Below are 22,384 nucleotides of genomic sequence, written 5' to 3'. Positions count from 1 at the left end.
ACTAGAACATGAGTTTTGGTGGGTTTGATGCCATATTGCAAGTTTAGCTCAAAATAGCTAAGCGTAAGCTTTGTGGCTTGTAGATAATTTTTTACAATTCAACAATTTTAATCTAACTTTTTATAAACCTGTTTACAACTCATTACATGTCTCACCGGTGTTTGTTCAAGGTCTACTTGCTGACATTGTCAAATGGCTAAGTGCCACCCCTGCAGTCACATGCACAGAGTGCTAATACACAGAAATTAAGCAAACCTTTAAAACATTCTCTCTGCATATGGTTATACAAAGTCCAAGACAAAATTAGTGGCCGCCTACTTTAACCTTTACAAAGCCAGAAGATGAACCTAACAAATTGCTTTGCAACGCACTAGGCACAGCTTTGGCACTCAAGGGGTTACGTCAAGCTAAACATGGGCTGGCTTACTTCTCTGGGGGCTAAAGGTTTTTTTTTTTTGTGGATTTACTATTTGCATTGCTGTTCCCTACTGAGCGAGCATTGATTTCTGTGGGGATATGGCTTGAGTGCTCAACTCAAAAAATTTCCAATAAAAGCAAATGGGGGAAACAACCAATAAAATAGGCATTGAACTTGTCAAAGCCTGGGGATGTGAGTGACCTCACCATGTGTTAACTCATCAGTCTGTGACAGCACAACATATATGGGCCTGTTTACCTGGTCCATCTCAATTATTTGGCGTTAATATGCTAATTGGCTAAGATCATGTGATTAACAAATATCATTGTGCAGATGCTAAATAATCCAGCCCTTTAATTAAAAAACAAAACAGTTTGCATTGATAGATTTGACCCAAATATGGTGGCATATTTACATTAAAATAAGTGTAGCCTCCTTTTAACGTTTTTTTTTTTTTTTTTTTTATCTGTTTACTTATTGTTTGAGTGTATTAACCCTTAAAGTCGCCTTGTTGTCAAGAAAATATTTGAATGACAAGTGCACATTTAGGCACATATACATCTAATCTATACATAAGCTGCAAAATTGCTTGCAGATGTATAGATTAAAATATATACTTATTGACAAGTTCAAACTCCTTTACCAGTATTGTCATCAGAAATTAAATGGATGGCTGCACATCCAACTACACATTCACACCATATTTGTAGTCGTTAACTCTCTCAGGTTTTTTACTAAAGCGAAAATTCAAGGTGAATTCAAAGTGATCTCCATTATAAGGTAGAAAACGCTGAAATGAAAAAATCCTCTAAGTCGTCTATGCTTTCAGCTTGGCTACTTTGGCCTTAAAGGGATTCCACAGTGTTAGGAAAACAAATCTGTATTCCTAATGCTATAGTGCCCTCTGGTGCCCCCCGCTCACCCCAACCCCTGTGCCACAAAGAGGGTTAAGAAAAAAACTCTATTTACTCACCAGATTCCAGCGCCAATGTCCCTCTGTGCTGGGTCGGCACTCTGTCTCCCCCAACGTCATGCGTCGGGGTGACCTAATGCACATGTGTGGCGAGTGCTGCAAGGGCATTAGGCCCTCCCCATAGGAAAACTTTCCCTCAATGCTTTCCTATGGGGATTTCACTGACGCTGGATGTCCTGATGAAGAGCGTGAAGACGCCCAGCGTCATTATGGTAACCAGAGTTCAGTAAACTCGAAGCGTCTCTAATTACTGTCTGGTAGGCAGCCACTGGGAGCAGTCTTAGTACTGCAGTGTAAACATTGCAGTTTCTCAAAAACTGCACTGTTTTACATTTCAGGACTAAACAGGACAGGAACATTGCACTCAGACCACTTCAATAGATGAAATGCTCTGGGTGCCTATAGTGTCCCTTTAAATTTGATATTCACTTTGATTTCACTTTGAGTTCTCACTTCAGTAGATTCTGCTAAGGCGGGATCAAGTAATGGGAAAAAAAAAAACACTGATAAGATTAAATCTATGTATTTGCTAGCAATATGGATAGCGCATTGTATAGATAAAATCTTGCTCTCTACAAAGTGACAGTGTCATTCTTTTCATGACAGATGTACTTAAAAAGCCCTATGTTAAAGGAGCTATTCATGGATAAAAGTCTAAATTTGGAGCAGTCTGCTGGGAAGTCCCATAGGTTTACATGGCAGTTGCTCCAGAATTTACTTAAGACTAAATGTGTCAAATACAATTCAATAAATCTACAAAGGTATAGTGATTATAGAAGCACCGATTTTTATGGCGATAAACAGTTTGTGATTTAAAGTCTGCTTGTATCCTATCTTAAGATTACAATCATACTTCCTGGTTCTGTTTACTTTCTGATTGGCTTTCAATTAATCAAAGTCATTTCAGAATTCTCTCGGTGTATTACCAACTATTGCCTATGCTGTATGTCTATTCTATGCATCCACAACACTTTTAGTATTTCCTATATCCTATCTCAGTCTAGTCTAAACAGCCGGTTAATACCGATGCCCAGAAGGACACTTATTTGTTCTATTTTCTATGAACACATGGATTGTGAGCTGGCATGCAGTGATGAAACTTCAGAGAAAGCTGCAGTAATCCCTTATCAGGCTAATTTAATGGCCTAAAGTGTAAAAGCAATTACATCTGCAGCATCTCCTGCACTGTCTCTGACAGATAAAACAAGTATCTAATAGTCTCCCCACAGGGAAAAAAAAGCATAACTGGATCTATTTCATAATTAATCATTATTGATAGTTATCAATGGCAAAATTTTATTTTGTTCTAAAAACTAAGTAGCTTCTGAGGCTGCCAATGCTCCCAATAGCTACACAGGCAAGCAATCATGTGAAATGTAACTGTTGAAATGTCTTCATCTAATTTAGGCAAACTTCCATACAGACACTATGAAAGAAGTCTGAACCTCACAGGCTCCTGTCACGTGTCACATTCAGGACCAATATTGCCATCAATATCTCACCAATGTAATGAAGGTCTCACTTTTCTTGAAACTGTACTGTCTAAATGACTGTTGCTCGTTACGAACAAAATTAACCGGAGTCCACAGACATACTGTCTGGTTGCATTTACATGTAAAACTGATGTATATACTGCTTTAATACTGACTTGGACTCGGTTTTATGCTTAATAAATGCTTTGTTTCTACATGATTTTAATGGTCACATTAAATATGAGATATGAAAATGAAGAGCAGCCCCGAGACCATTGGTCTCACATTTTGTGGCAGCTCTTAGTAGTATGTCTGAACTGATATATATAAATGTTCAGTAAAATGCCTGAATTTGTGCCTTTTTTGTTTCGTACAAGGTAGCCATGCATAGAGTACAGTTAATGCTTGCACTATATAAAGTTCTAAAAAACAGGTTGTGACTCATCTCGTTATTCATTGCACCAAAATCCTTAAATAAGTCACAAATACTGACTGTGTCCGTTTTGACACACTAACACTTAAGCAAATATGTCCCCCCATGTTGTTGTGTAATGCAAGCATTAACAGGGCTGGTAAATACTTCACTAATGCCCACTACTCAAGGTCAAATGTTAGGAATTTGGGGAGAAATTCTTCTAGTTTACTTTATTTTAGAGAAAAAATTATATATTTCATCATGACAGACCAGTGGATTAGTGTGCATTACCAACCCCTTTCATGTATAGGTTAAATGAATAAAATGGCCACTCACTCAACAGCTACAGTCCAATAGGTTCATTCAAAGCCAACAAAGATGACACAAATTACCTAGAACCTGCCTGTTGAGTGCTCAGCCATTTCTTCATTCACTGTTTGGATGTGGTGCCCTCGTCCACCTACTTGCACCCACATAGGCCTGTGCGATTGATGAGTGCCGATTATTACATTGTGTTTTTCTTCCATGCATACATGTCACCAATACAATGAAATGCTCTGAGGGCATATTCAGTTTAGTAGGACAGGCCTGGACTTTGATGTCAAGTACAAGTCAGGTCCCATCATGGCACAATGATAAAATGGTGGTGGTTACAAGATAGTAGTTGCTCCATGTTCAGCATTGTCTACTCCTTGAGGTAAATCACCAAATAATTGCATAGGTTTGTCCGATCGTCCCCACAGTTATCTGGAAGGGTTTGTGGGAGTCTTATATGGGCGAGAAGAAGACAACAACTGCATTTATCGCTCTAGCAGAACCCTGCAGGAAGACTTTAAAAATGCATCAAAATTTGGCAGAGCGGGCCCATTTGATATCTACCATGAAGTGTGCCTTCGGTCTGTAAACATTGAGATCTCAGTTTATCAGTGAAATCACATTTAAGGGTGTCCTTACAAATCTCACCCCCGAGACGGGAATGTTAATAAAAATAAAAATACAAGCGATCCGTAGCAAATAAATAAAATAAATAATAAATAATATAAATTAGTGTCATTTAAATAGGCAATCCACGATTAAAAAAAAAAAATGCTACAAATGTCTTCATATATTTCTCCCCTTTAAGAGGTAGAGGTGAGATACGTTAAGGTATAAGAAGCAAAGCTTGCAAACTATAGTATTCTTTCAAACTGTCTTTTTTATGAGATGTTTTTGAAGGTTGGTTCTTTTTTTCCTGGTGTGTTTACAATGGCACGTGGATCTTTCAATGCTTAAACAAGTCTTTTTCCAGGATTCTATGACAGTTCTGTGTTATTGATATTAAAACAAAAAACATGCTGTATTTGTAGCATGTTTTCTTGCTTGCTTTACTATTTTTTTGGAACGATATTATGTATACTGATGATGTATACTGCTTCCAACTCTTGTGATGCTTTATCTTCTGTGATTATAATACTAGAATACTGATATCACTACTTGCTTTCTACAATACTTGCTTCAAACCGGCATCTTTTCACCGATGAAAAATAAATAGGTACAGAAATATGGTCTCTTATTAAGTATTGACCATTTTGTGCTACTTAAGTAAACTGTTTTAGCTTCAACTTTTTGCCTATAGTTCACAGGGAAAAAATACTGTGTCCAAAGCCGCCAGGTCCCCCACCCCAAAAATAGCAAACCCACCCCAGTTTCCTCAAAATAACAGCTTGCTTTATTTCTAGAAAAGTCATAAAATTACACAACGCGCATCCCTAATGTTTAATAAATACTGCAGGAAGGAGGAGCGACTCCTGAGATTGCCTTGAAGAACCTCTTTTGTTTCAAAGTCACCCCTTTTGTTAACATTTTCACATTTCATGTGTGTCAAATAAAGAAAGCTTGGCTTTGCACGCAGGTTTACAGTTTGAGAGCTTGAGTGGAGAGGCTGCAAGAAAAATTTCCTGTAGAAAAGGAGGAGATACTTCGAAACTATTCAGCCAAAGTCCATATTGCACCGTTTCAAATAAATATCAATATCAAGCTTGTGTTTAAACCAAAAAATAAATAAAGAGAAAAAGCAGATTGTGAGATCAAATATGCTGTGAGCTGCCAAATCCACACTTGGTTTATTCATAGACCTAGTGATCAGGTGCAGACGAGTAAATATGTAATGCTGTTTTATGCCGAGTACCCTGATTTCTAAGTTTGTGGTGCCTTGTGCCATTGAAGGGTTGGATGGCACGTCAGTTTGTGCCATAGTTGTTTGCGAGACATAGTTTATTTCACCCCATTTCCATGCTCTTTCCCTTAGCTCTGTACGTCACATTCATGCTCGGAGCCCTTGAAGCAAGCGGATTCATAGTGCTTGTTGAGATATGACTTCAGTGCAAATGTTTTCTCGCACCGTTTACACTTGTAGTGTTTGAAGGCCGAATGCGTTTGCATGTGTGCGCGGAGGTTGGAGCGGTCAGCAAAGGCCTTGCCGCAATGAGCACAACCGAAGGGCTTCTCCCCTGTGTGAGAACGCATGTGGCCCTGTAGGAGCCACGGTCGGCTGAAAGCCTTGCCACATACATCACACTTGTGTTTCAGGTTGTGTGTTAGGAGGTGCATGGCCAGGGCTGGCATTGATACGTACGTTTTGCCACAAGTTGGACATTTCCTTGCCATTTTACTGTCTAAGCTTCGGTGAGTTTGCTTGTGACGACTGAGGTTGGAGGAAGTTGCATATGTTTTTCCACATTCATTGCACGTGTGGCGCTGGTTTCCGCGACTTTCACTTCGCCGCCGTGAACGTCCATCCGTGATAAAGAAAGCATCCATAGAGTAGCTGTCTGTGACGGCCGCCTCCCCGCTGAAATATCCAGCTGAGAGACTAGACTGTGGACTATCTGGCTCGCTGTAATCATCGTGTGTTGGGGTGTAGTCTGGGTCAGAGGGTGGAAACTTTGCTGCCTTTTTCTTTCCATTCTGATATTCGGAAGGGCTGACACAATGTGGTATATAACCTAAAAAACATTACAAAAAAGGAACATTCAGTCATGTTTTTAATGGTTTAAGATTTTGTAACTTACATTACTGTTTATATTTTGTGGGAAATCTTTATCCTCAGAGTAAGAAGAGTTGGTAACCATAAGTAGATGCTTCTATGATAAAAAAATAAAAAAGTCCCCCAAAACATAAAATATGTTCATAATCTCCAACATAACAAGTACCTATGTAGCTAAATGGCATTGACAAAGATTTGTGGGCTATGGAAGGCAGCCTTTAAGTTTCTCTCCCCAGGCCTTCTTACCTTTAGTGTCATTCTCCAGAACGACTGGTAGGTGTATCTGAGAGGTGAGCAGGTAGGTAATGGCCAGGCAGACTGGGAGGTGTATCTAGAGAGGTGAGCAGGATGGTAATGGCCAGGCAAACAGGGAGGATTATCTAGAGATGTGAACAGGATAATAATAGCCAGGCAGGTAGGAAGGTTTATCTAGAGAGGTGAGCAGGATGGCAATGGCTAGGTAGACAGGAAGGTGTATCTAGAGAGGTGAGCATGATGGTAATGACCAGGTAGACTGGGATGTGTATCTAGATAGGTGAGCATTATGGTAATGGCCAGGTAGACTGGGAGGTGTATCTAGAGAGGTGAGCAGGATGGTAATGGCCAGACAGATTGGGAGGTGTATCTAGAGAGGTGAGCATGATGATAATGACCAGGTAGACTGGGATGTGTATCTAGATAGGTGAGCATTATGGTAATGGCCAGGTAGACTGGGAGGTGTATCTAGAGCGGTAAGCAAGATGGCAATTGCTAGGTAGACAGGAAGGTTTATCTAGAGAGGTGAGCATGATGGTAATGACCAGGTAGACTGGGATTTGTATCTAGATAGGTGAGCATTATGGTAATGGCCAGGTAGACTGGGAGGTGTATCTAGAGAGGTGAGCATTATGGCAATGGTCAGGTAGACTGGGAGGTGTATCTAGTGAGGTGAGCAGAGTGGTAATGGCCAGATAGACTGAGGGGTGTATCTAGAGAGTTGAGCAGGATGGTAATGGCCAGGTAGACTGGGAGGTTTATCTAGAGAGGTGAGCATGATGGTAATGGCCGGGTAGACTGGGAGGTGTATCTAGTGAGGTGAGCAGAGTGGTAATGGCCAGGCAGAAAGAAAGGGAGGCAGCTGGAGAGGTCTACAGGGAGGTAATAGGCAGGCATACTGGGAGGAGAGCTACTATGGGAGATGGGCTTTCAAGTAATAGGTGGACAGACTGGGAAGTGGGTAACTGTGGTAGGTGGGCAGGAGGGTAAATAGCAAACAAAGTGGGAAAGGGGCAGAAAGGTAATATGTGTGCTCACTAGAAGGTGGGTGGCTTTGTCAGGTGGGCCTCTCTGTGGGTTTTCAAGGGGCCAATTAACAGATTAGGAGGTGGGCAGTAGTATAATGGACAGGCAGTCTGGAGGTAAGATCCTGTGGGAGTTGGCCACCTAAAGATAACTGATTGCTAAGTAAATAAACAAAGAAAAATCTGGCTTGAATTAGATGCCCCTGCCCCAGGGCCGGACTGGGGATACAAAGCAGCCCTGGAAAAAATATATATGCCAGCCCCATAAGTCAATGCGCCATATATTGTCGCATGTAATATGTAAGGCTATGTCTTGCCACCCCACATGATTGAGTAAAAAAAAAAAATATATATATATATATATATATATATATATATATATAGCTTTTTCTAATATAAAATATTGGTCCTTTCATAGTAAAACGTTTAATTATAAAGTAAGCATACTCACATGCAGACACAGACAATGTCACTGACACACACAAGTTCATTGATACACAGCCTCATAGACAAACAATCTCACTGATATACATAAGCTCATTGACATAAAAACACAAGCTCACTCACTAGCAGGCACACACACACATGCAAGCAAGCAAGCTCACTAGCAGGCGCGCGCACACACACACACACACCGCTTAATGTAGTGGTTCTGGTGTCTATAGCCTGTTCCTGCAGGCTTTTCAATGTAAACACTGACTTTTCAGAGAAAAGGCAGTGTTTACATTGCTTCCAAGTGACACCTCCTAGTGACATCATGACACACAGACACACACCCACCCACCATGACACAGACACATACCATGACACAGACAGACACATACCATGACACACACACACACTGACAGCATAACACATATTACCTGTGGGTGACCGGCCAGGGGGGTCATGCAGGGTAGAGAGCTGGGTGTGATGGCGGCCACTGGAGGAGCAGGGATGCAGTGGCGGATCCAGAGCCTGACCTCGGGAGGGGCACTTGCAGATTATTTAGAGAAATAATCCAGACACAATACCCACTACAGCTCAGTGTAGTGGTTATGGTGCCAGTACCCCCTCCCAGAGTAAGTAGTCAAACCGTTTAAGAACAGTTTGACAACTTACCTGAGGTCTGCTTGGAAATGGGGCTGTAGTAGGGCATAGGAGCAGGGGTGCAGTGTGTGTGTGTGTGTGTTTTGTAAGAAGGACTGTGTGAGCAGTGTGTGTGTGTGTGTGTGTGTGTGTGTGTGAAAGTTGCAGTGTGTACGTGAGGACGGCAGTGTGTGTTAGGGGGGGCAGTGTGTGTGTGTGCGTGGCAGTGTGAGTGGGGGGCAATGTGTGTATGGGGGGGAAGCTTGTGTGTATGGGGGGAAGTTTGTGTGTATGAAGCAGTGTATGTGTGTGGGGGGCCAATGTGTGTATTGGGGGCAGTGTATGTGGGCAATGTGTGTGTATGGGGGAAGTGTATATGTGTGGGATCAGTAGTATGTGTGTATGGGGGCAGTGTATGTATGTGGGGCAATGTGTGTGTATGGGGGCAGTCTATGTAGTTGGGGACAATGTGTGTGAGTGGGGGCAGTGTATGTGTGTATGTGTGTGATAAGGATGTGGGGCTTTTTTTCAATGTTTTTTTTTTGATAAAATGTTTTTTTTTTTTTAAATATAAATAATGTCCCCCCTCCCTTCTTACCTTTGTTTAGGGAGGAGGGGGGGCATTTCTCAATCCCTGGTGGTCCGGTGGGGAATCTCTGGTGGTCCATGTGGTGAGAGTGAACTCTAGCCCCGGTCTCCAGGGCTAGAGTTCACTCTCGCGAGATCCGGAGCGTTGCCGTGGCAACGCTCCGTGCTCGCGAGAGAAGGACCTGGAGGAGCTGCAGACTGAGCTCCCCCGGGTCCTCTCTCTCTCCCTCCCCTGCCGGCGGCCAGCAAACAGTGCCTGCGGACCGGAGAGGGAGATCTCTGATCTCCCCTCCGGTCCATGAAGGCACATTGCAGGGCTGGCACTTGGACAGGCCAGCCCTGCATTAGCCGACAGGGGAGAGGGAGAACTTCGGATTCTCGGGGGGGCACTTGCAGTGCAGGGATGGCGTCCGCAGAAGAAACTGTGCTGGCGGCCGCTGGAGGAACTTCTCTGGCGGCCGCAGGGGAAGCTGTGCTGTGTCTGCTCCCCCGCCCTCACGCGCTACTGAATGAGACCGGGGCTGGAATATGATGTCATATTCCAGCCCCGGTCTCATTCAGTAGCGCGCTGGAGAGCAGACACAGCACAGCTTCCCCTGCGGCCGCCAGAAAAGTTCCTCCAGCGGCCGCCAGCACACCCACATGTCTGCCCGGCCCCAGGTGCCGACGGCCCACCGGGAAATTTCCCGGTATCCCGGTGGGCCAGTCCGGCCCTGCCCTGCCCTGTTACATAACCAGTCTATATACAATGTCATTGCTATCTGCACTAGATATATTGTTCCTGTCTCTGCACTGGAGCCTGAGGATTTGCTGCATAGGAAGGATATTTAGAGGTGAAGATTTATATATTTAATTTATTTACAATACATATATTGCATTGTTTAATGCATTACATTGGTAATTCTGCTCAGCAAGGTCTCTTTAATAAGCAATGCTAAATTCCTCTTTCCTTTACACTGTGTTCCCACTGCCAATGCCTGCATAACTTTTGTTTGTGTAACAGTGTGTGACACCAGTGAGAACACATTGTATTTAATATCTGATTTAAAGAGTACACGTAGACTCCTGTGCAATCCATAATATAGAGGCATCACAGATTTCTGCACTATTTACCCTTACAAACCACCTTGGCCTCTGACATTGAGCTTCTGTTGTTAACATGTTTTGCCCTTGTGCTTTCATTGCATCAGGATACACAGAAAAGGCTATTTCACGTATTTATCTACGATTACGTATCATTTTGCACAATGTGTCTGTCGTTGGCTCTGATTGTGGGTCTGTAATCCTGTTCGTTTATTTAAATTCTACATATTTTGTGTCTTGTGCATTTTTTCAAACTCACAGCTCGTGTAATATTGCTTCGGGCAAAGCACGGGAATATACCAGGTGTAGATCTGGTTAGTAATATTACTGTTTCTGATTCCAAGCATTAAGGTTGCCTGTTTAATCCCTGACTCCTACGGTATAATATAACCAATCTAGTTTGACGGATACAATTTGTCTTTCTCTCTCCTGCTTTCTTCTGCCCTTCAATTCCCACAGCGTGTCTTTATCTTCCATTTCTTTTCGGCCTTCCTGTTTATAGAATGTGCGGTCACATGCTCTGGATATAAAAAGGCTTTCCTCAGCAATTTTTCACACTTGCCTGGAACACACAGCAAGGTTATTTACAAGAGCATAGCTCTGACAGGCCTCAGCATCAGCGCTGCTATTCCATTGTGTGTCTGTTCGAGATCCCGGATCTGGATTTTTTCGGATTGGGTCCACAGCACATCAACATACATTTTTATTGTGGTTCTCAAGATTCAATTTAAGGCTTTTAGCATACCCATGGTCGTAGAGATCAATACTGATAACTGCAAGAGAGAACCCTTTTTTTTTTTTTTTAAATTTTAATTCTTAAGCAAAAGCTTGTTATAATAATATACCGTAGAATGCCTTGATTTCAAAGAAAAGTGTTGTTTAGTAAGTTGATGTGTTAATTGGATTGAAAAAAAAATATATCATATATATCTATGTCAATCACTGCAGCTAAAAATAACGAGCTTATATCTTTAATTAGAATCATGCTATACATTTCCGCCGGAAGTGAGATCACTAATGCCCACACATTTTAATAACTCAACAGGCCCTTTTTCATAAACTTGTTGCACAGATGACTCTTACTTATATTCCAGGAAAGGCCCATTTTTTATTTCCACATTCTATCATTTTCCTGTTTACAAATTACAATGGTATAAACTGATAAGTGGCCTTTTGGAGATTTGCACAAAGGAGTGAACTGAGCTCACCCTGCAGTGTTCTCAAGAAGGTAAAGACTGACACAATATCACGTGTGTTTGTAATGAAGACGTCAGGTCAAGGCCAGGACACCATGTCATTATCTGGAATATTACTGGCAGTGTATCCTGGGTTGTAGATAGACTGACCTACAGGTATCAACCTTACTTTGTACAGCGATACTGTTTTGTGAGTTTGTAATGATGGAAATTAGTGAATAAGACCTGTAGTCATAGCCAAATCTGATACGTAATCAAGTTACGGTTACACTGCCTGACTTGTAACAGACTAGCAAGCATTGTCTTTCAAATAAAATTGACAACACAAATAAAACCACGTGAGCGGTCTGCAAGTGATGCTGTAGGCATGTGCTCAAGCAAACCTCTGTGTGACGGTATCTAGCATATTAGCATTTATTATGTAGTGTTGTGCAAATTGTTGAGATTATGGTTGTAGACTTTCATCTGTTGGTGTACAGAGAGAGGCCTTCCAGGTTGAATTAGCTTAAGGGTAGTAATATATAACTAGAGCATGGAATGAGCTATGTGGTTAACCCAGTTTGCAGTGGATCTGTCTAGTGGTCTTGTGATTAAAGAGTTAAAGTAGTAAATGGGACACAATAATCTGCCTGTTTGTGAGACCTGCCACTGCAAGGCTGTCTTGGTTTGTTACAGAGTCATCAGGCCTGACAGCAAAGAAGAGAGATTTGTGTTTCACCTTCTGTGTTAAAAGTAAGATGTGCATTGCTTGCAAATCTCTGAACCTTGAAAGCACAAGTACAAGGTTATGATCCAAAATCTTGTTCTCCAGGTGTCAGTGTTAAAAGCATAACAAATGCGACACAAAATGGGAAACTGTGCCAAGCTCACCTAGTTACTCCATGACATTAAAACCAAGAACAAAAAAAAAAAGAACTAAAATAGAAAGTGAATGGGATTGCTCTGTCTGTAGCACATAGATTTGCTTTTCGGTGAATGGTGCCTCTTGAAGGGCTTTAGAGAGAGTCTTTTGGCTGCCGCATGAACAATGAGGTCCCTAGAGGAGGCTAAGATCCCCTCCCCCAGCCCTTTTGCCTCCCCTATCTAGAGCACTGGCATTCTCTAAAAGACTTGAAGAGTCCTGTAGTATAGGAATTAATACGGTGCAAAATGCATCACAAACAATCCATAGCAAGAATGTTAAACCAGTCTTTATGCTACAGGTGAGAGAAGAGTTAAATCATACTGTGTGCAATGGAACCCTAGCTAACATCATTTCATGATTAGCTTCAATAAAAAAGGCACATCTAATTTCGCTGACATTAGCAATATGCAAAAGCTTTCTATTGAACTTTTGTGTAGTTAAAAAAAAAATATATATATATATCTCTCTACATAAATGATGTAATCTTGCACATGATTTATTAACCCTGCTGTCTGCTACAACGTACCCTGATTTGAGTGTCACACTGAGCAAGATCTTTGGGCAGAGAGATACGTAAGGGTTAATCTGTGAGCAGCTTAGGCAAGCTACATGTGTCGGAAGTCAGGATGACATAGTCGAAGAAGCCTATCCCAGATACACTGCTGCAACTCTTCGCAAGTCCATTTCTCTGCAACCAGCAAGATAAACCTTTAGAAGCTATAAATAAATATGTGTGTGCATGGGAGGGACTATTGTGCTTAAAAAGGGAAATAAGATTCTGCCTCTTGCCTCCCTCAGCAGATAAAGAAATAATGTAGCTAACGGTTCCCCTGTATAAAGCAGTAATTCACATGCAGCATATTCATGCTTTGGGTTCTGTTTGGACCCTCGTTATCCTCACTTACCGTTTTCTGCAACAGGAACCACAAGATTTCCAACAGTGCTGGTGAGAGACTGGCCCAGGACACACGGGTCTTCAAAGTGGTGGTAATTGGACGCTGAAATCCCACTGGATGAAAAGTCGTCTAATTTTATCTTTTTCACTAGGAAAGAGCGTGGCATAGTGAGGCTTTACTGCGGTCTCCTTTTGTTTAGGTAACAGTCTTTTTAAAGAGCCGAGGACTGTGGCATTCGTTCAGCACTGGACAGCTCCGACTTTATGCAGTGTGGAGAGACAGTGGGAGAAAGGAGATGATGGGAGGGGGATCTGGCAGCATTAGCTGAGCTCAGCAGTCATGCTGTCTTTATATGGGACGAGGCCTGAGATCAGGTGGTGCTTTGCAATGGAGCTGTTTAGCTCTCTAATCCATCAAATGTCCCCTAGGACAATCATCACATTACCAATGAACCGGCTGTGCAGACACAGGGAAAGAGACAGCTCCTGCATACTTTCTTATGGAGACAATACATGGAAAGCAAAAAAGTACACAGCGCAAGATTAGAAAGGAGGAAGGTTTAATACTGCTGTGTCTTTGAATTTGGAAACTTTACATAGTATTCACTGGTTTTAAAGACAATACGACCAACTTCCAGTGCTTGCACGATACATTGTAACATTCATCAGCCCTGAATGTTGTCTACATAACAAGGATCTCTGAAGAGGAACTACATTTTAAAATGAAAAGTGATATATGTATGATATATATTTATTTTTTTGCAGGGAAGTGCTTGACATTGCACCTTTATTTCTGTGCTTCCTGCATTCATTCCCATAAACAGGCCTTATCATCACAACAAGTGGTGAGGTGAAGGTAGAGGGTGTACAATAAAGAATTGCACTGGGAAGAAGTGGAATCTGACATTGTCAAGATGAACTCTTGATTCCTTTGTCTTGATGCAACCAGTGTGTTTTAACAGCCTGTGAATCCTACAGGGAAAGTCCATATGGTGGCGGGGGGAGGGGATGGAGCATCTTAATATCCCTGCTCCACTAAGGTGGGCAATAAAGAGTGACCCTAGCTGTTCTTCAACAATAGCAGAAAGGGGTTCTGAGTCTCAATATTCTGTAGAGTGGAAGAACATTGTGCCGGGGTTTAGGGCTGTGCGTGTTCATCAAACCAGATGCCATGTAAACCATCAAAAGACATATCGGTTCATTGTATACCGACTAGCAGGCATCCTGTGATACCGACAATGAGCAAAATACTCTGAGAGAACAGCAAGGAACTGCAGAGGCATTGCATTATTATGCATATTTCTTCTTATTGGTATATACTCGTATTAAACAAAAGTAAAATCTAAGTCCCTGAGCGTGCAGTTTCGCATCTTTTATTTTTAGATTAAATTAAAAAAATAAAAAACCTATAATACAGTAAATTAGATATTAAATTACCGTATAATAAAATATTTCCACTATTTACAGCCTGATCCTATAAAAAAAAAAAAAAAGATTTTATTAAATTCTTAGAATAGTTTATTGTAAGCTGAAGAATGTTTCCATTTGTATCAAATAGGTATTCATGGAAAGAGACTAAATAAAAAAGAATCAATAAATCAACAGGCCGATAAACTTTTAATTGTTCTTCCTCTCTTCAAAAGGATGGTGGTAAAAAATAATAATATAACAATAAATTAAAGCAAAAGCCGCAAAAATTTGTAATAAGAGATATGAACTCAATTTATTAATAAACACATTAACCCCTTAAGGACACAACTTCTGAAATAAAAGGGAGTCATGACGGGATATTTCCATCATGTGTTCTTAACCCCTTAAGGACACATGACATGTGTGACATGTCATGATTCCCTTTTATTCCAGAAGTTTGGTCCTTACGGGGTTAAGGGGTTAAAAGTTGAAACATCAAACAGCGAGCGAGATATCAAGCATACAACAATATATAAAACAGCTAATAGATATACAGAAAGTTTACCAATATCCCTGTCAGGTAGCTGATATCCAGCGATGTAAAAAGCCAGTAGATAATGCTCAAAGATATAGGTGACAGTACCTCCGAAGTAATTCTAATAGGGAAACATGGAAAGGCTGAGTCTGTGGGTCACGTGACCACGTAATGGCATGTTAGACTTCCTGGTAGATTCTAGAGCTGTCCATATGAATCTACACGTTTCATCCCGTTCTGGTGGCCTTTGTCAAGACATACAGCATGTGACGTTTTTGGACTAGCATGTGCATTTCTCTTTTCATTTCTTCATAATTCTTAATTCAGGGAATTACCCCAGTAGTGTCTGTTATTTAGTGAATTACAGATTGAGGGATTTCCTGTTTTGCAAATTAAAGAAAAGCCATAATATGTACCTTTATTCTAGCACTGGCAAACACTATTCTCTGCAGACGCTCCGCCTTCCACGAGGTCATCGGGATCAATACATTTTGTCCTATCCAATCCTTTCGATAGAGAAGCATAGGGGACATACGGCATATGTATGACAATTGGTTTTCACCACCAATCAATGAGAAGCATTAACAACGCACAGCGTCATCTTCCCCAGCAATAATAAGGGCCTTAAAATTCTGACAGTCTTAAGGAGCAACAAACCCTAGTGCGACAGTCTGGAGCTGTGCCGCTGGAGGTGTGCTCTCTAACAAATGTAAACATTGGTGTTTCTCAGAAATGGCTTTGTTTACATTTATCAGAGAAAAGGGGCAGCATCTATGTAGCAAGCAGGATGGTTGTGGATTATGGTGCTTAGAGTGTCCATTTAAAGTAATATAATGTAATGCAATATTTCACACAAACCAAAAGTCACTGTTATTATCAACAGGTGCATGAGTAAAATTATAAAGGATCTGTGCGATCTCAGTTTTTTTATACCAAGGATTCTTCCTTTTAAACAAAGCACGGATGTTTAGGATTGTGTGGTTTCTGCCACAAAAATCACTTAGTTATTATCTAAATCCCCAGAGCTGACTTTGTTTCTACAGGTCTCTAATAGAATATGGGAATGCGTTCATACAACATGCCGTTCAAATTATCATTGTGTCTGCTTCCTTAGGGGTTATTAACCAAAACCAAATTACGTTTACTCGCTTAATATTGAATTGTCGTTAATTGAAAATTTCAATGGTAAAAAAATTTGGCTAAAATTGCCAAGCTGTGACTATGGCAGAATTTTCTCAGGCAGATTGCAGTAGCCTATATTTTGCTTTACGTTCTTTACAATTCAGTGTTTATTTAATAAATCTCTGAATTGTGTTGAGTTGGCAACTAACCCTGACAAGCTGATGACCTTTCTTCCCTAAAGCTACCAATTTTATTTTTGTGCAAGTCAGTGATTAGTACTAGTTTAGTGAGTACTCACCCTGCATCTAGATTGGCTGCTGTATGCTAATGAAATGTATTCCTGTCCCAATTGGCTTTCTGAGGGTTAATCACTGAGAGGCCACTTGACGAATCTGGCTTTTGTAGGGCTCCCTTGCATTAACGTGTTGCTGATGGATTTAAAAGGCTAATAAGCTAATTCACCTTCTACCATGCTCAGAATGAATTCTTGGGCTCGATGCCATACACCAGTGCTCTTATATATATAAAACACTCCTTTATTTTTTCATCCTCCCTCCTCTCTGTTGGTATATGTGTGGGCCTCAGAAAATGTCTTTTTCTTGCAGGCATTAGCAAGAAAAGATATTACTCACGCCCTACTTGTGAAGGACTTGCCAGCTCATAGCCCCGTTCACTCTCTCTCTCTCCTACTTACTCTCTCACTCGCCATCTCTGCATCCAATCTGGCATTTAATAAGTGAGGTAATTAAGGTCTAAGGAAAAATCGGGAGGACTAGAAAGGATGGAAGACTGAGACCCTTTAAGAGACGTGGGTGTGATAATATATGATAATAACCCGCAATCATCCCCACTAAGCTAGGCTAATACAGTTCACTAAAGTAAGCATTTATAACATACAAGAAAAAAAAAAGAAATTCTGGGCTGGCCTCTTTCAGACAGAGCCTAGATGATCTTTAAGTGTCTTTCTCCAGCCAGCTGTATGGAAATGTTTGTTTTTACATCAGGTTTGATTCAGACTGTAACAGGCAGCTCTTCACATCATCAGTCAGAAATCGGCTGCCAAAAAATATCTGAGCCCCCCAAACACCAGGACAAACTGTACATTGCTAGGATTAAAGTGGCTGTGTCTCTCACTGTGTTGCAGGGAAATTAAAAGGCTTGAACGTAACAGCTGTGGCAGCTGATAAAGAGGGAGAGAACGTGAATAGATTTAGCATTTTATGCAGTGCACGCGGGGAAAGGGGAGCTAAAAAAGAAAGATTTGGACAGACGAAAGATGGAGAGCAAAAAGGGGTCACCCTGACCTGAGGAACTCACCGTTTCATGTGTTAATATTTGCTAGCGACACAGAGAGAAATGTGTGTGAATGTATTGACTAAACTTGAAATAGTGGTGAATTTACGAGAAAACTGCAAATTTGCAAGTCAGCTGTTATACTGCCTTGGCTATTATGGGCATAAAATGTGCAATTCTTTTGTATTTTTTTATGGGAATGTGTCAGTAGGCTTGTGAGCTCCCTGTATGTTGGCTAAAGAAAAAAAAAATGTATATGCATGTTACTGATCTATTCCACCCTTGTATCATGCTTGCTCCAAATCAATGCACAGTTTCTGTCATGTTACAGGTGTTGTGCGTGTGCATGTCTTATAACACATCAGATGGTGCAACAGGAAGTGCTAATATTAATTAAGCCCCTTGTTTGTGATGCAACCTATCTTATGACTCTATAGAATACATTAGTTGCGAGTTATTTGTTCGTGAGTTTTTGCATTGTAGATAAACCTGTACAAGTAATATACTTGTGTTCACCCGCCAGGGTCAGGCTATAACTATCACTAAAAAACAATTTTAAGAAAGACTGTATATTTTGTACAGTTAATAGAAAACAAAACAGGTTTTATTTTTATGTATAATTACTCATTAAAACAAGTCAGATGGAAATAACCCACAAAGAAATCCCTTAATATGATCTTCACACCTCTCCCCAGGCTTTGCTCATTATACCAGTGTTTCTTCTGGCTTGATCACAGAGAAAGCAGACCCCTCACATCTGCTCCTTTTCCTAACTCTCCCTGCTCGAAGAAGCGATCCAGTTTAATTTAGGTTAATTTCATTTTTATTTATTGAACATTGATCATCTAAAAAAAAAAAAAATATCACTTCAGAAAGCCAACTCTGCGCAGAACATTATTACCCGAACTACAAAGGTGGTCGCTATATGGTTCACTGGCTTATAAGGTTAGCCTTCCGTGCATACATGCATTAGGAAAGCATTTCACGTGACAATTTGCAGCCAGAATATTAATCAATACAATCCAATCTGACTCAGATTTCCCAGAGAAACTCCTGTGCATACACTTGCATTTTCGAAATGGTAACGTGATATATTTTCATTATAACCAACAGCCTTTGGCAAAGTGATTTTCTTTGTAACACCGACAACTGCTGTGACATTGAGGACAACGACCAAAGTCCAGTTGTAAGCATCTAGTAGATATTCAGACAAAACTAGATACATACTGCAATCCTAATTGTTTACCCCTGGTTCCTGGATAATGTGTTATGTAGTGATAAGTCCCTCTTAATCTGAATCTCTGGGTTGCACCCTATCCTCGGAACCCTTGCTAGTTCCTTGTCTCACACTGTGGCTGTACCATTTATGGGGCAAGGGTTTCTCAATCCTCCATTTCTGAATATGGCTCTGGGGGATGCCCCCACTCACACCTACACAAACATACTTACTAGAACAAGTTACAGGTTGTGTATTTTCTTAGGGTAAGGTTAGGCAAGTATTCCTAGGGTAAGTGGGTGACTTTATGTTTAATTTATTTATCTTATTTGGCAATTATGTCAGAAGGACTGGACATCCACTAAACCTACTGCTCTTTATAGGGCTACTAAACTGGTTCATTGATTGCAGGATAAAACTTACAAGGAAATGTTAAAGGAACTTAACATGTATAGCTTGGAGGAAAGACGAGAATCAACACAGTAAAGGAGGAGACCATATTTAAAAGAAAAAAAACTACCACAACAAGAGGACATAGTCTTAAATTAGAGGGGCAAAGGTTTAAAAATACTATCAGGAAGTATTACTTTACTGAGAGGGTAGTGGATGCATGGAATAACCTTCCAGCTGAAGTGGTAGAGGTTAACACAGTAAAGGAGTTTTTGAAAGTATTTAGAAAATTGGGTAGACTAGATGGGCAGAATGGTTCTTATCTGCCATCACATTCTATTTTTTTTATTTGGTTATGGCTTTGTTTTAACAATGGAGGACTTGGCATCCCTGGAATTTTATTTATAAAGGCAGATTAAGGGCATGCAGGGATTTGGGCCTGTTTTCCCATTCTTGATCTGCCTTCAACTTTTCACATTCCAGAGCTACCCAATGAGCAGGAGTCCTCAGGAATTTCACTGGTCATGACTCTACTACCTGTTGTTGGGGGTCTTAAGGACCCCTGCTATTCCCCTATAGTTATTCAAAAGTCTCACATGCTGTGAGAATAGAGAGGTCCTGTGCTGCCTCCTGGTTTTTTATGTTGTCCTGTGGAGCATTAAGCAACAGTACTATAGTGGATACAGGTCATCCCATACCCATTAAACATTCCCAAAGCACAGGTAGGGCAGGAAGAGTGGGCAAGTGAGTAAACAGCTGCGTTCCTTCTTGCACACTATTTTAACATTTGGCACTAAGTGCAAGGATGTAGGAGAGTAGTGATACTGTTCCATCTGTGCCCTCTAAACATTTAATAGGGCATCAATGAGACATTTGCTCAATGTATTACACCCCTCCACCTGTTGCACATTGGGTTTGGGTATGGAAGAGTTCTGCAATTGTGTCTCTTTCCTGATGTAGCATGGGACCCTGCATCACACTTGTGACAGATAAGGGGAAAACTGACCCTTGCATCCCCTGGTAATTATGAGCTCGTTGGGACCTCATCTGCTTTTTATTTATTTATTTATTTATTTGTTATTCACGGCCCACTAGCAGTATGTGCAGTATGTAGACAAATATATTTATTCGGAAGTTTTACTTTCAAGAGTACCTGGTGACTGCATATATAATTGTAATGAAACTGGCCTTAAAGTGACACTATAGTCACCAAAACAACTTTAGCTTAGTAAAGCTGTATTGGTGTATAGATGATATCCCTGCAGTCTCACTGTTCAATTCTCTGCCATTCAGGAGTTAAATCACTTTGTTTGTGGGACGTGGCCTTGCCACTGAAGGGAGCACACGCATGCCTGCAGAGCTCCTGCTGCTTACACGGCAAATACTCGTATTTCAACTGTATTTTGCCTTTCCACTCACAGGAACCGTACCTGACGACATTCTAATATGGGCAAGAAGGCAAAAAAAACTCAAAACCCTCGTGGGGGAAGGCTCCAGGAATATCTGCAGCCTCCTGCAGCAGCCGTGGCCTAGGCCCAAAATGGCGTCACCAGCGGACGCACCTTACTCCTCCGAGGATGAAGTCCTCAATGCCTCCAACGACATCCCGAGATCGGAGAGCTTAGATCCCTCAACACTGAGGGAAGATCTGAAGGCCCTGGCTACCAAGCGGGAAAATTCAAGCCCTGATGAACAATATCCGCTCTTTCTTTAATGCAGACCTGGACATCATCCGGTAAGATATGTCTGCGGTCACAGCCAGAGTGAGGGGGGTCGAGGAGTCTGTCTCCTCCATAGCCCAACGCCAAGTGAGTGACACGGAGCAGATCCAGTAGCTTCAGGCCGCACAAAATGCCGCCCAACTACAAATAGATGCGCTGGAAGACACAAGAAGACGCACAAACCTCAAAATTAGAGGTATGGTGGAGACAGTCGATAACCAAGAACTACCGCACTTCCTTCCTGCTCTATTACCTCAAAGATTAGCTAAAAGCATACAACTGGATGGCTGCTTCTGACTAGCCAATTCAGCTAGAGCCCTGGCTGGGCTCTCTCGGGACGTGCTGGTGTGCATCCTCATGCTTCGGGACAGAATGGCGGTTCAAAACGAGGCGAAGAACAAGACATCCTACCTCTTTGAAGAGATGTAGCTTCACTTTCTACAGGATTTATGACACTCTACTCTGAACTGGAGAAGATCCCTTCAGCGAGTCACGCAGTCCTTGTGATCCGCGGGAATAGCCTATAAATGGGGCCCCTTACATACCCTGATAGCCACTAAGGACAGCCACAACTACAATATCTCATCAGCAGCCGAAACAGCAGCTTTCCTGAAGAAATTGGGTATAACCCAACCTGCAACCACCAGTATGGGACAGACAGGCACCTGGGACGTTTCCAAGATCATTCCGTTCACCCCACCATCTTGTACCGACACCGGCTGATGCCATGAAGGACTCTTGGTGGCAAGTTACGTGCAAAACCGAGACTCAGCGTGTGCTTACGCATTCTGCAACTCCCTATGTTTTGTTTTAGTTTTCAGTTCAGTTTAGTTTTAATTAGTGATTTAAGGTTACCCACCTAACTTTTACAGTGTCACGGCAGCTTAATAAGTGCCTTCTCTGGCCCCCCCTAAACGCTCAGTGGTCATTGAGCGACTCAGTACAGTATACCCACTTACTCATGTAGTTAGGAAAAGATAACTACCATTTAATATCACACTTGATTAGAGATTTGGTATCACCCCGGCGGCCTCTCAAACCTCTCACAGCACCCGAAACTCCTTTCTGCTATCCCCATCACTAGCCCACTGCGCTGAGCAAACAGGTGATACCCGCCGTTAACACCCTCACAACAGCCGATACAGGGGACTGGGATACAAATTTTTCAGGCCTTCATTAGGTTATCCACCCTTAGCGGTTGGGCGAACGGGGTGATGCCAGCTCCGACCATATTAGCTAGGTGTTATTCTACTTATATTATTTTTTATTATTTTCTTAACAATTGTTGCCTGTTTTTATTACCTGCAGTATTTCTAGTATTTCCTTAACAATTACTGGTAGGGTGTGTAACAGGGTCTTGCTATAACTTATATCGATTTG

At 41.5% G+C, this 22,384-nt stretch overlaps 1 protein-coding gene across 1 annotated transcript; it reads right to left on the bottom strand.

Moving 5' to 3' along the window:
* Positions 1–5,272: 5,272 nt before the first annotated feature.
* On the bottom strand, positions 5,273–13,577 carry SCRT2 (scratch family transcriptional repressor 2). The gene is made up of 2 exons (XM_063459504.1): positions 13,328–13,577; positions 5,273–6,262 (listed from the first exon to the last, which is right to left on the bottom strand). Exons 1-2 carry the CDS (start codon positions 13,482–13,484, stop codon positions 5,562–5,564), a joined length of 858 nt encoding a protein of 285 aa, XP_063315574.1. The 5' UTR covers positions 13,485–13,577; the 3' UTR covers positions 5,273–5,561.
* Positions 13,578–22,384: the final 8,807 nt, after the last annotated feature.

Source organism: Pelobates fuscus, chromosome 6 (genome assembly GCF_036172605.1).
Source record: "Pelobates fuscus isolate aPelFus1 chromosome 6, aPelFus1.pri, whole genome shotgun sequence".
Classification (NCBI taxonomy): domain Eukaryota; kingdom Metazoa; phylum Chordata; class Amphibia; order Anura; family Pelobatidae; genus Pelobates; species Pelobates fuscus.
Note: the sequence above shows the minus strand (reverse complement) of the source record. Positions and strands in the feature narration are given on the sequence as shown.